The following is a 15,256-nucleotide window of genomic DNA, read 5'->3' as shown; positions in this document are numbered from 1 at the left end:
TTCCTTATTCTGTCTCCATCTTCCATCTCAGTTTGTATTTTTAAATTCCCTTTGGTGTTTAATTTCTTTCTTTCTTATTTTTTTATTTTTTTTTTTTACTTTATTCTTTGCTTTGTAAGTTTTTTTATTTTTGTTCTAAATAAAAAAAAAAAATTGTCCAACAAGTATAATTTATAATTCTGACCCTATCTAAGACAAAATAATAATAATAATTCTTTAATTAATGAATTCTTATTATTTACATGGGTTTATTTTGGAAGTTAAAAGCAGTAACAATTTGAATTTTTTCAAATATTTGGTAAATTTGTAAGTATGATGGAAATACATTTACCAAATCAAAAAGGTCAAAGAAAAGATTGTTTGATTAAACATGCCTATGGCATTTCTAAAACTAGGGTTTCAAATCTGAAGCATGAACATTTAAATTAATAAGATGTGCTGTAGTTTTCTATGCTTGTATTGTGAAAGTATAATCTCCATTTCCTGTTTGAGTGTACGGCGTACTGATTGCTCTTGACTTCCAGCTGTTTGTGTCGAAGAGTAAACTCAGAGCCGAATGACAGAAAGAGGCAGCCAATAGCTGCACAGAGCGGATTATTTATTCATGAGGGGGCGGGGCTTCATTCAGGACGCATTGATCCCTGATAAAGGAAGCAAAGCCTTCTTAGTTCAAACACCGCACTAGCTGTATTTATAAATCCCACTGCTGCTTACAGAAGCTGTCTTTGAAATAATGCAGGAGATATTTAATTCTGTTCACTGAGCAAATATTTATGTTTTTTTTTTTTTTTTTTACCCGTTAAGCTTTAGGACTCAACCTAAGGTGAGAAAACAAGAGTTTTTCAGATTATGAAATCAGAACTGGTCCCTTTTTAATTTAACACTTCTGATTCCCTGAACTTAAAAAAACAAAACAAAACTTTTCATATCTAAACATAACTTGTAGAATAAAAAAAAATGAATTCCAAAAAGCAGTCTGCAAAATCGAATTAGAATAGGTTATAAAATACATTTGCATAAATGTCTGATTCTTTAACATTTTTAAACACCTATACTATTTATGAACTATTTACTATTTCATCATTCTGTTTCATTCTCTATTATATCTCTATTCTCCAACTATTCTGCAGAATCTATTAGTTCAATCTCTAACATTATTCTCTGTGCTTTTTCTCATAGTAGCTTTGCCTTGTCTGTTCCTGTTTGGCTGTGACACCATCCTGGAGAGAAATATCAGCTGTTCTGCTGCCACCAACACCTTTGTTTATAGATGTTGGAGATCAGCCTGTTTTTCAGTGTAGTCCTGTTTCTCTGACTGTGACTGGCTGGATGTGTCTCTTCATCCTCTGACATGGGAGCTGGCTCGGAGCTCATCTGCCTGGCTGTGTTTCCTGGACGGGGCCGCCTTTTACAGCTGCTTTTTCTGTCTCTGCTTCTGTCTCCTTGAACCCCAGTCGGTCTCAGCAGATGGTCGCTCACACTGAGCCTGGTTCTGCTGGAGGTTTCTTCCTGTTTAAAGGAAGTTTTTCCTCTCCACTGTCACTACAAGCATGCTTAGTGTGAGGGATTCCATTCGTCAATGCAATCAACTGGTTTTCCTTTGATAGAAAACTGTGAATCAATGTGACTGTACGATCTGGTTGAACTGTAAAGTGCTTTAAGATGACGTGTTGTGAATTGGCGCTATAGAAATAAACTGAATTGAAATTAATTATACCCTAATGGCTGAACTATAATCATCTCTAGAGGTATACGTAATACTTTATTTACACAAAGAAACATTTTATACATTTTTAAATAAATTTTTAACCTTTGTTTTTATTTTTTATTTCACTGGAGACACATTTATTTTCTAAAACAACTAATTCATTATGTTCATCTCATTTTGATCATACTTAATGAGTCGAGTTTCTCTACCAGAAGAAGTTTCTAACAGAGACAAGGTCAGGAAACAGGTTTACTTTAAAAAAACTGATGGAACAGAATGAAAGGGGAGGAACGTTTATACCACCAATATATAGTCAATTTGTTTTAGTTTTTGAATTTCTACTCTTGGAAGATTTGTTTGTTTCTTAAGTTGATCAGGAAAAAATGTCATATTAAAATGTGGGAAATGTTTTGAAATTATTTTTGAATTTGAGGAATGTGTATGTCTCTTTAGATGCTATTTAACCCCTTGAGAAACACCCATAGGTACACTGTGGGTTTTAATTTCATGATTGCCGTGTCATTGCAGGACACCTTTATTACTCTGTTGTTAAGTTAGCCCACAGTAAAACGCGCAGGTGCAAAACTGGTCATGTTTATCATTGTATTTTTATTGCAGCCAAGGTTCAATCTGTGTTTACAAAACCATAGCAGATTGCAAAGCGTCCATGTGGGAGAGAAAGAGGCGGGAGGTTCAACCGCTGGCGTTTCGCAGAAGGCCATTGAGCTACGCCCGCTGAAGGTGCGGCCTGCAGCTCCACCCTGTTACATTCAAAGTGTCGCTGCTGTTTCATCTCGCCCTGCGGGTCTGGGATCTTCACAAGCATCAGCAGAGCGGCCTGGTTGTGATGCAGCAGCAGCTTGTTTTTTTATTCTCCTTTTTTGGTGATTAAAAATAAATACTTTGATTTGTAGAAGCTTTTCAAGTTTACATCTTTGTACGTCTAAAGTACATTCAGGACACAAAAACAAGGCAACCAATCAAACCATAGATGCTATTGCAACATAGCACAGCTTTGACGTCACAACCCCACCTTCACCCTCTTTCTAGACCGCCGCCCCTCGAACCCCAGTCCCCCTTATGATTGAATTCACCCCCCCACCCCTGTGCGTGAGTGAAAGTATGGTGCAGCAGATAGGGCAGATGCAGAAAGAGATCCAAGTGAATGTGTGTTTATGTGTGTGTTGTGAGTTAGATGAGGAGAGTTGGAAGGTAAAGCAGCTGAGCAAAAAAAAAAAAAAAGAGATCTCTACATTCTTGCTAAAAAGAGTTCTGAACTGCTTCAGTGATTTTTCTTCTAGACCTAAGCTTGACAGTTAAATGATACATTTAACGCTCCAACCCAGCAGAATCAACACAGAAGCACCTTTACTGGATTATATGACTATAAGACACCCTGCGACTCTCGGGAAGCGAAGGGGAACCCTCCTCCGACAAACGTGTGCACAGTGAGGTCAGTGTCTGATTCAGTCATTGCTTCGTGCTGTCGGCGGTCTCAGTGCGGTGGAGCTGCGGTGAAGGTCGTTGGTGGTGATGGTTCGGTTGAGGCAAAGCCTCGAAGTTGGACTGTCGCTGCAGCTGAGGCCTCTCAGCGGCCTTGGCCTCCCTCTTTGGGGTGTTGTTGAGGAAGTCCAGGCTCCGACGGCTGGAGGAAATGACGTCGGCGACGAACTTGGTGCATTCGGCGCAGATGTCACGCAGCGTGCAGCCGTGGGCGTACAGGTGTGGAAATTCTTCCTCCACTGAGCAGCGGGACAGAGTTCGCAAGGATCTACAGACAGAAGGAGGATGGGAATCACATTTGATGTAGAATTAGACATGTAGAAGTAAAAGATGATCAAGAGAACTCTAACTTACACATATAGTACAACAGAGATGATACAGAATACATTTGAAAAATAAAATACTTTCTAAAAAGTTAAACTCGTATTGACTAATTTAACACAGATTGAAACTATAATTATAATTATTATTTCTGTAAGTTTTAAAAGTTATGGTATACAGGTTAAATAAATCCCAAATTTGAAGTTTTCTGATTTAAAAAGTGATTTTTCTATACAGAATGCTTCATTATGGCATAATCTATGCAATGGGAACAAACTGCAGTCCCAGAGGGCTGATGTCCTGCTACTATTAGATGTGTGTCTGCTTCACCACATCGGACTAATTGGCTCATTAGCAGATCTCTGTAGATCTGACTGCATGCTAGGGAAGCAGTTTAGCAAAAGACGTGCAAAAGCTGCAGAACTCTGTCCCTCGAGGACTCTGAGACCACAGGTCTACAGTCTTTGGGGCAAACTGCTGACTGGACAGTCCAACAGACCCTCACTGTTTCCAACAGTGTTGGGAATGTACGGTAACTAAAAAGTAACAAGTTACTTCAAAATGTAACTGAGTTAGTAACTCAGTAACTGTAAGAACACAATTTGTAAATGGAACTGAAAAAAAATGCACTTCTGTCCCCTATAGACTGCTAGAGAAAGGCATCTGCCGCACCCCGACCCTGACTATTTATAATGTTGTACAAATAATATTTAGTGTTATATATCTTTTCAAATACTTTATTTTATCATTATTTATACAAATATATATAACTACATGGCTTAAAACCTTGTGTTTTATTTAGCACCACTCTGGAACAGGGCTATCTGTTCATTTTAATGGGCCGAACCAAAGCGGTTTGCACATCTTTACATTTGAGCAGTAATCTTTGAAGATCACTGCAACACCTCCTAAAAAAAAAATAATGTGTGCAGTTTTAAGCTTCTTATTCAGAATCTTTGAAGATCAGACCCTCTGTGCTTTTTCCAAAAAAATCTAAATAGACGACAAGACTATGTGTTTGTTTGTCTCTCAAAACTGAAATGGATCAATGATCTTTTTTTTTCTTTTAGGGGTGAGACGGTTCCTGATACTAAATCTTACTTTCAAAAAACCTTCAATGCTCCAAAACTAATAATACATAAAAAATTTGTATTATCACTTATAAACAAAGTCAATAAAGGTAAAAAAGTGTGAAATATTCTGCAATCTAATAATATCATCCAAAATAGTCAACTTTGCAACAAAATTTTAGAAGATAAAGAAAATTTTCATTTTTTTGTTTTGACTGATGCAAAAGGGAAATAAAGCAAAGGCCATAAAAACCAAATAAATAAGAAACATTTTCTCATCCTAATCGGCTGTAAGGATTTGAGGCATGACAGTAAAGAATAAAAATAAAAACTGAAGTGAACTAAACATACGAATAACCACAAACCACGATCACTATTAAAGATTGAGAGGAAGACCAACTTTTCTGATTAAAATAATGGTTGAACATCGGTGAGCTTCCATCAGTCGTATTAGCAGAGAAACATGACTCTCCCCACCAGCTGTCTTCAAGGGGGGAGGATTGTAATGACAGCTGGGTAATTATTACATAATGGCTGCTTAGAGGCTGTGCAGGAGGCGCTGCACTGATTATATGCTTAACAAAGGAAAGAAGGAGTGGGAGAGGTGGAGGTGATTAGATTGAGGAGGTCATCTTCTCCGGCCTGAGCAGAAGACAGTTCCTCTCCCTTTCTGCTCAGGATGAGGAAGCTTAGCAGTGACCAGCTTTAAGAAGGGGGTGCGGCTGCATAGAAAACACCAAGAGATCAATGTTGGTCTATATATCGGGGAAAAGTTGTCGATTACAGCTGTAAATGTATTAATAAATCATCAATTTGGATAAAAAGAGGGAGACAGAAAAACTTCTTAACATCTTTATGTTCAGATTACTGTAAATGACTTTCCTGATCAAATCAATTTATGAGAATTCTGCTAAAAAATACGAGAATCTGAAACTAAAGGCGCAACGTTCTCAGTTTTTCACAAATAATCCCCTCTTATCCTTACAGAGTCACATAAGGCCTGGTGACTGTCTGTGTGGGTCACTGGAAGAATCGGAGGGGACAAATTGGACAGGTCTCTCGTCCATCACTGGGGCAATGACAGAGACAAACTGGACAGACAACTTCGTACGCACACACTGATAGTCCTTGTCCTGGAACTTTCTTCAGCTCCTGTTACTATCCTCAGCAGGGTTACCTTTGTCAGCCATATCTTAGCTGGAGCAGGAACGGATGTCTGACATCCTGCCGCAGATTTTCCACTTAAAACTTCTAAATTATTCCTGACTAAAAAGAATCCGGAGCCATCTTTAATTGTTAGATGCTAACTAATAGTTTATTAATAATTTGCTTTACATTAAAGGGTGTAAACTTCACAAAAAACATTTGTTTAACATCTATCTGTTTTATATAAATTTACATAAGAAATTAACAGCTTTCAGGACTCATTTTTTAAAGGGAATGAATGAAAAACTCCAATATTCATTAGAAAACAATATAATCCCAATATGAGTAAAAACCTTTGTGATAATGAAACACCTGCCCTGCTTTCTTATGGAGCATTAAACATTTAGTTTAACCCACCATACATGCAAGTCTCTTCAGACTCCCCTCAGGTTTTTATCCTGTGTTTAGCTTAGTCAGGCATTCTATAACAGTTTAAAGTGGACTTGATCAATAAGGTCCAGGCTTCCTGGTGGTCTTTTTATTTCTCATAGGGAAATCAAATGTTTTGTCAGCAACTTTCAATCTGAAGCCAGGTTAACCCAATGTAATTATCAGCTTCCCTGGATAAAATCTTTCATTTTGAAAGAAAATCTCTTTAGTTCTCCAATGATCAAACATGGCCGCTGACAGGACTCATGCTGCCCAGCAGTGAACGCCTTCCCACAGCTGACCACTCCCCTCTTCTCAACATCCACATCTGACTAGCAGAGTTTCAACCCCATAGCTTGGTGTCCATTTCCTAGGTTGATTGATAATGCTTTACTTCTATAACCAGATAGCTTGACAATTCCTGTAGGATTTTAGGAATGGCAGAACTGTCTCACAAAGACACAATCTGTTCTCTTTCCTTACTTTAGTTGTTGCCAATAAGAGGTAGCAGAGCAGAGACACAGACTGTCTGCAGTCATTGTAGATCTATCCAGTTATTTGTCATTTCTAACTCCTTAGTTGATCAAAGACTCACTTGTAGACCAGGCTTTTGTGGCCGTGGCTCTTTGGGGTGCTGTGAAAGCCCAGGGTATACACAGGAATATGGGCCATCTTCTTGGAGGGAATCTTCATCTGGATAAAAAAAAAAAAAAAAGCAAAACAACCATTCAGAAAAAAAAGATTCAGGCAAAGAAGTATTCAGTCAGTCAGTGACTGAATAAGTTCTCCTACTCAGAAAGAGGAGAGGTCTGTCAATTTCGTTATATAATCACTTTAACAATGAGAGAAAAAAATTGGATTTTTAAATCGTTTATTTAGAAATTATGATAAAAAATAACTGTTTGGTCAATAACAAAAGTTGAACTCAATACTATTGTAGCATAACCTTTATTTTCAATGACATTTCCTGTTGGTTTTCATCTGGGTAACTCTCACTGTCGCTGGTATTTGGGTCCATTCCTCCACCAGATCTAATCTTTTTTTCCTCTTATTTATGTCAATGTTCTTGCACTCTTTTATTTTGGAGGGAAAACAATTATTTTGTAAACAGGAAATGTGATTATCATTTTCCAACCTTACATCCAGTTTGGAGATCTGCTGTACTTTGGAAATGAACAAGGCAGGTCATTAGACATGCTATGCTGAACTTTGTGGATCAATTTCTTTGACAGGAGGATGAACCAGTTGCTCTCAGTTGATATGAGGATGAACAGAGACCATGGGGATGTCCTGGAATTTGTGCTGAAATGTCATTCTATAAAAACACAACAGCGTGATTTTCTAGGCTTTTTTATTATTTTGTGTCTTATACTTGAAATGTGAGTGATACAAATGACAGACCTCTCATCTTTCTAAGTAGGAGAACCTGGATAATCAGTGGCTGACTAAATACATTTTTTGCTCAACTGTATATAATTTAAATCCACTGCAATAATAGATCCACTCTCACAACACAAAAACACTTAAATACAAATGCATAACTTATAATGGTGGTGATAGCACAGATGAGCCACAGCACAGTGCAGACCACAAATAAGCACACAAAATCCAAACCTACAGAGCACAGAACTACATATCCAACACGAGCCGGAACTGAGGAAACAAGCAAACAAATAGACAGAGCAAAAAAACAAAAACAAAACAGAGATATGCTGTCAACAGAAGAACAAACAAGCATGAAAAACTCTTTAAAAACTAAAGTGGACTCCTGGGTGAGCAAGCAAGATGGCGACAGCTTAACCAAGACAAATTCCAGAAAAGTCCTATTTTAAAAAAAAAGTTGTGGCATATAAAAACACCAAAGAGTGACTCAAAATGCCAGAAGCATTGCCAATGGATAACGACACAGCTAACAAGACTATTAATCTGCAAATTATTATTTTTTTGATTAATCAGATAGCCAAAGGTCCCTTAAACAAGACTTTTTGGGAAATTAAACCAGGTGAAACTAAAACTTTTCAATTTGAGGAGTTCTGGATAGATCATATTGACAGACAAAAAAGTTTTTTTTTATCTCAAAATATAAAATGTTTATATATATATTTTTACAATTTTGATATAGTTAAGTGGGTCACTCTGTCAGCTAAGGGCATGTTGTTTTGAGTCTCTATACTTCAGTTATCGATTCATTAGTTGATAATTATTTAATTAATTGATTTATCATGATTAATCCGTTTAATCCGATTAATTGTTTGAGCCCTAATAAATATAGTAAACTGGATAAACTGGATGTACAGGGTTGTGCATGCACATTTTTTTTTAAAGTGGAGAGGGCGGGTCTTTTCAAAAATTTGCGAAAATCCTCCACTATACCCTTAATATAATGCTAACTGCCAGAAAAAAAAGCAATCACTCGGAATTGGATGGCTGATACACCAACTATGTTAGAGGTTTAAAATAATATTGTTCAAGACATTCTCCGGATGGAAGAATTGATATTTGCAATGAGGAACAAGATTTAAAAAATGTTGGACACCATGGTTGACCTTCATGAACACTAGATCTGAAAAGGACAGAAACGATGTGACAGCCACAGTTCCTTAGCTAATCTTTTGTTTTTGTTTAACTTTACTGAAATGTTCAAGCACTATATTTGTTCCTTATTTATATTAGTTATTTATTTATTCTCTCACTTGTTGGCAACCTTTCCGTTCTTTTCTTAGCAAAGACAGGCAAAGGAGGGAGAAGGGAAGAAATAGAGAGCATGGGTAAAAAGGTTAAAAGGAAGAAAGAGGAGAGTAAGAAAAGGGAAGAGAGGGGCAGAAAGGAAGGAGGCAAGAAGGAGGAAGAGAGGGATGAAAGGAGTTCGAAAGAAAAAATGAAGAAAAGGGAAATAAAAGAATACAGGATATTGGATGTTTAACAGTCATGGAAAGGTGGAGTGTTTAGATCGTCAAATCCAATTGAGAGACCTGATGGAGTTCGGTAACACACTGTGATCATATGAAACACTCTCATCTTATTCGGAAATTTTAATGTGAACAAAAACAAATTAAAGGATAATAACATCTTTCTGTCTATTTTTATGTTATTTTTTGTATTCTTCAATGGCTTTATTAAGTGTTTACAATAACAATACATATGATTTCCGGTTGTTTTTGTGTCACTGAGCAGGAAATAGGAGGAAACAGGATGTTGCACCAAACTGGATCCAGCACTTCTTTAAACCCACTAAATATTTGATTCGTTTTTGGAAATTTAAAAGTTAGTCTGAAATCCATCTAGTTTTCAACTTAAGATGCACTTGGTTATAAATCAGCTGCCTGAAAATGTAACATAACCCTAACTTTATGAACTCTACATCATAATAAACGTGTATGATTTGTAATTGATCTGTGGGTTGTTTTTGTTTTTTTGCAGGGCACCCATCTTTTACCCTCATTGAACCAGTGTCAGCTTGTGACAATGTCATTTTTAGACCCTAGTTAGCTAATGTAGCCTTCTTCTATACTGAGAATAAAGGAACAAAAACATCCCAGGATTTTATGACCCTTGCATTAGGCAGAGTGCAATCGACTGCAAACAATGTCTTATCTCCATTTTCTCAGCAGAGGCGTCAACTCAACACAATAGAACACCGACTCTTTATTAATATGCATAAACACAGTAGAAAACTTGTTAAGTGGGAATCAGAGAGAAGTTATGGTGTTTGAATCCAAAACCATCTGCAGTCATTGTTGCCACAGGGGAGGCATTTATAAAATACTAAAAGATGGAGAGAGATCCTATGCTCAGAAATATATGATTATACTTTTATAATATAATAATATTAATAAACGAAAAAATACTGATACAGTTGGGCAAAGGTTAATTCAGCGGGTGGCAGACAGTCTTTATACAATTGAACCATATTGGAAAATAATGACTTAACTTAAATATTGGGGCATGATAATTAAAAATAGAACATCAAAGGAGCATGCAGAGACAAGTTTTGCTACAGGTTTTTTTTTGTTTCCCTCGATTTAATAACACATACCGGTATTTCACTTTTTTTACCCCTTTGTTGGTAGCACTTTGAGATAGGCTACAAGATGCAGCATAAATACAATTTAGTATTATTATTTATTAATCATTATTGTTGTGGACGGAACAAAACTGGTTTGCACATCTTTACATTTGAGCAGCAGTCTTTATAGATCACATGCAACACGTTCAGTAATTGCACGTAGTAGAAAAAAACTGCATGTGCAATTTAGCGTCTTCTTGGAAGATCAGGCGCTAAAATGAGTTGCTTTAAAGCAAACCTCAGAAGAGGAGTAAAGGAGAGGAAATCGGAACAAAGAATTACAGTTTAATTTTTATTTAAATCACAAATGAATGAATTAAATGTTAAAAGGAAGGATTTAAAGGTACGATAAGCCCACTTTAAGGAATGGAGAATGAACTCGACTTTGGGTATTTTCATAATACATATAAACATTTTACAATTTTACCCTATTTATCTTGGAATGCATTTTTTAAATATTTCTTAAGTTACCTTTGCACTGCAGGAGCCACAAACGGACCTGCAAGGGGAACGAAAAACAGATCAGTCTGTCATTTTATTTCAAATCATCAATATTTCCTGCTTCACATTCCTGTGGTTAAACATGTTGCAGCAGAAACTACGGTCTGATAGCATGCTTGACTGGTTTTATTGATTTGTTTATTTGCCTAAAGGGATTTAATTAACTCAATGCACAATTAGTGAGTCAGCTAACTCACATTAGCAAAGCAAAATACAGCAGGAAGACATCGACAATAGTTCACTTAGGTAACAAAACCTTTAGCTGAGTCCTTGCTTTATATCAGCATTGTGATCAACAAATGTAGAATGCACTTAGCAAACTACTTCTTTATTTAATTTTTAAAGCATCAAAGCTTTAAGCTGTACAGTTGAATTTTAGGTGTGAAAAAACAATTACGGGATGATGTTTAGGATAAATACATCCATGTTTAATATGAAACTTCTGCACAAGATTTAAATAAAAGAATATTTAAAAAAAATATGAGATATACATGGAAACAAAATCTTTCTTGGCTACCTTTTGCACAGTAAGCATGTAGAGGGCCAAGAGAAGAGGGGAAATTTCACTCTGCAGCAGCAGCAAACCTAAAGGATCAGAAACACGTTAACTGATTGCATTAGCTGTAAACACAGGAGAGAGGAAGCTACATCTGCTACCTTTCCACGCTTCAGGTTATTGTACAGCTCTTTGCTCTGAAGATATTTCTCCATTTCTGCTTTGACGAGAACTCGGCGCACGTTGATGATCTCATCCAGCGTTAAGGCCAGACTCTCAACAGGATGGCTGAACTCCTCCTGAGGACAGCATGAGGAAAATTCATCAGAAGGTTCTTGTCTTGTTCTTTCAGTCCAAACCAACGTACTTCAGTACCAACGTATGTGGATCACTGCAGTAGAGGATCTAATTAATGCATCTCTTGCTCCATCCTGCCGCTGTTCTTTAAACAACACCACTCATGGCTGCAGAGCAATCCTAGATTTAATTTGCTTAATAGGTTAAATCCCCAGATGTGGATCTTTTTGGTGTGCTTTTCTTTTTAATGTAACATAATACACCTTTTCAAAAGTTGATCCTTTAATTTTTGCTCTCTGATCACTGATCTTTCATCTGTCAAGCATTTTTTGTTTTTCTATTAACAAAGAACCTTGTTTTGGTAATTGGTAAGTGTCCTTCACTTATAAGTACTACCTGTTCCTGGCTGAGTGAAAAATAAAAGGAACATGCTGAGGTTATAAGATGAATGGGTTTCATTCCCTCCTACAGTAGGTCTGCTTAGTGGACAAAGGAGGATAGTCTGCAAAGGGCTTTAGAAAGTCAGTCTGAGAATTCTCTGTCCCATTGCTGCTGTCATGGGATCAGCTCACTCTGATCTCCACTTTCAGTTTATCTTTTCTTATTGCAAAGTGTCTAAACATTAGAAATCCACTATAGAAAGCTTTATTGAAGTTTATGCCCAACTAGGGTTCCATTGGGTGTCAACAGCTGGGTCTTATTGAGGTTCAACTATGCTTGACACTTATACGTTCAGCTGTAACAGCGTCTATAGCTTCCATACACGGTGTTCAGTGTCCATACATAACACTCTAACCACACAACATATAGAAAAAGAAAACTCAGCCGTTTCCTATATTTTCATCCAACAGAAACAGCAATTTATTTTCTATAGTTTTTTACAATCCATTGATCATAATTATATCTCTGGGCCAAATCATGAGATGTCTCTAGATGTTTATGTTTGCAAACCTTCCCTAGTAGGAGCTGTCATTCGTCCACGTAGTTACATTTTTGTAGGTGTTCAGTGAGGAAAATCAGGCTGTGAGAATGTTGCGCTGAAGGGAGGCACGGATGCAAAAATGACCCATCAAGCATAAACCCCTTTAAAATGACACAGAGGAATGGCCTGGAGCCATTTATGGCTAAAGACAGTACTAGAGAATATTGTTTTTTCAAACTGTTAACATTGAGATAAAGGACCTACTTTGGAAAAACGATCTAGAAATAAGTAAAAAAAATTCTTAAATTAAGTGTATTTACCCTTTTTTGAGTAGGTAAATGAGATGATTTGCGAATGGAATGAGTATTTTTACTCTTAAAATAAGATATTTAGATAAAATGCACTTGAAATAATATAATGCAATTGTGTTTTCTCATTTTAAATGTAAATTGTCTTGTTCCTTTTGCAAAAAGTCTCCTTTACCTTATCAATTTAAGAACAAATGCACCTATTTTAAGAAAAAATGACTTATCTAGATTTGGATTTTTTCCAGTGTACTATTCTTATCTGGTCCTCTAATCCAAAGCTAAACATGTGGCAGCATTGTTAGTTCAAATATACTCTGGTTGCCTCTCTGCAGGCCAAAGGAGGCACAATGCAGTTAATGGAGAGGGAATCGCTGGGACCAGAGGCCCTTTACATCGGTGGTGAATGCTTCAGGGAAAGGAGTTACTTGGTGTTTTTGTTTAGGAGATAATAGGATAGAGCAGGAGATGGACAGAAGGATGGCAGCTTGATCTGCAGTGTGTCTTTGGCCTGCTGCCATCAAGGAACACCTAGAGCTCCTGATTTAAATCCTGATCATTAAAAAATCAGATAACAGAGGAGAGCCACTGAAATAAACTTCTTCACTCCAGTTGAGATCGCTTCAACATCTCGTGATAATGTCCTTTGAGTGTCTTCTATAGGAGGGATGCATGGAACACCCAGAATATTCTGGAGGAACGGTAGATCCATCCTGCTCTGGGAACTGATTGGAATCTCCAGTTAGAAATGCAGGAAATGCCTTAAGGGGATGTTTGGATTTAGATCAGGAGCAGATGCTGCCGAAACATTTGGATGATGGAAGAAGATGGATGGAGCAGGACGTCACCCAAAAGGATGTAATCGTTAGATGATGGACTTCTCACCATTCACCCAAAATAAAGGGATACCCAGAGCTCTGCGTTACAACTGGACCCATCAGTTTAAAAAGAACAAGGTTTTAACAGTTAAAGTATGTTGTTGTATCTTCTTCAGGGAAAATAGGTGTGAAGGATAAAGTATTGATCACTTAATCTGTGATTTTATCTCACCATCCACTGATCTCCAGTTCTGGCGTCTGTTGTCGTCTCAGGAGCCTCTATGGCCTCGTCGACCGAACTCAGAGACAGGCGAGCGGGAGACGGAGGCACCCAGCCGTGGACGGGGAAGGAAGCTGGGTATGTGGAGACAGATTAAAAGTCAGTGAGAGGAAACAATGAATAAAATACAGGAGGATCAAATGAGTGCAGCTTGAAGCCACAAATCCCAGCCTAACAAACTCATGAATTACACATCAGCCTCTTTCATTCAGCTCTGTCTCTGATCTCAGCCCCTCACAGCGTTTGTCGATCTCTTCTAAAGCTGTCTTGTATTATTAATCTGATTCCAGGAGGCTCACGCTGCTACTGCTGTAACTTAGATCACTGTGAGGGGAGTGCAGACCACACAGGCAGGAGGAGGGAGATAAGTTGTCTCTAACAGGGAGTGAACAGGCTGAGGAGATGGTCCAAACAGGACAGTAAACATCATCTTTACACATGATTTGGTTCAGCTGCTGATGACAACTGCAGCTTACAGGCTTACATCCTGACACAGTCAAAGCTTAAGCATAAGAGACCCCTGTTGGCAGAGCCATGCAATGCGTGATGAGTCCTCATCCTGACATTAATCCAACTCTATGTGGAGGGCAGCGGAGAGTGGGCTAAAACCAGGATCGTTTTTCAAACACTCCGCTCTGCACTCAGACGGCGAGGCCGTTAAAGCAAGAATCAGAGCAGAAGCTTCCGCTCCTCCTCTCCATCTCCCAGTCTGACTTTATCAGCACATCTTTCTATCTAATTACGACCCATCACAAGTCTTTTAACAGCCTCAGCGGGGGCTGTACCAGCTTGGAGAAAAAAGGCTCTGATTTCGATAAAGTTTCCGTAATTTGATAACATTTTTATGTTTTAAGCAGAAAATGGAAAAGGAGCAACATAAAGCATTGATATCAATGTTCAAAAATAGTTAAGGTTGTTGTAAAATCAGTGAGTTAATAGGTTTCATTATGGGTTTATTAACTATAAGGTTAAAAAAAAAATTCACAGGCTACCAGTTTATCCTTGAGTGCATTTCAAGATTTTTGTTTTGAATTGGTGCTCTTTGCATGGAGAGTCACTGATTTACATCCCAACACCCCATCTGGGTCTTAAGGTCCTGTGATCAGGACGTGCAGATTATTCCACGTACAAATTATAAACAAAAGGAGACAAAGCATTCTAATGTGGCCCCAAGACTTAGGAACTCCCTTTTAGATCAGTAGACTCACTGGCTTTTTTAAAGAACAGTTAAAATTATTGTTTTAAATCTGCTTTTGCATTTATATCTATATATATATATATATATATATAGATATAAACTAAAAAAAAACTGTTTTCTCACCCCTCGTGGGGTGGTATGTGTCATCCTCAAGCTCGGGTCCTCTACCAGAGGCCTGGGAGTTTGAGGGTTCTGC

The 15,256-nt window shown here is 37.6% G+C and overlaps 1 protein-coding gene across 1 annotated transcript in view; it reads right to left on the bottom strand.

Moving 5' to 3' along the window:
* Positions 1–2,797: 2,797 nt before the first annotated feature.
* The window catches only part of spire2 (spire-type actin nucleation factor 2), a 54,018-nt gene continuing 41,559 nt past the window's right edge, over positions 2,798–15,256 (bottom strand). Inside the window, exons 10-15 of the mRNA XM_015397943.1 lie at positions 13,815–13,936; positions 11,402–11,539; positions 11,262–11,329; positions 10,715–10,742; positions 6,773–6,870; positions 2,798–3,479 (exon numbers count right to left, since the gene is read on the bottom strand). Coding sequence (XP_015253429.1) covers positions 3,179–3,479; positions 6,773–6,870; positions 10,715–10,742; positions 11,262–11,329; positions 11,402–11,539; positions 13,815–13,936 — 755 coding nt within the window. The 3' untranslated portion in view covers positions 2,798–3,178. The remainder of the gene's footprint in view (positions 3,480–6,772; positions 6,871–10,714; positions 10,743–11,261; positions 11,330–11,401; positions 11,540–13,814; positions 13,937–15,256) is intronic.

The sequence above is a fragment of the Cyprinodon variegatus genome, unplaced genomic scaffold, assembly GCF_000732505.1.
Source record: "Cyprinodon variegatus isolate N-32 unplaced genomic scaffold, C_variegatus-1.0 Scaffold898, whole genome shotgun sequence".
Taxonomy (NCBI): Eukaryota; Metazoa; Chordata; class Actinopteri; order Cyprinodontiformes; family Cyprinodontidae; genus Cyprinodon; species Cyprinodon variegatus.
Note: the sequence above shows the minus strand (reverse complement) of the source record. Positions and strands in the feature narration are given on the sequence as shown.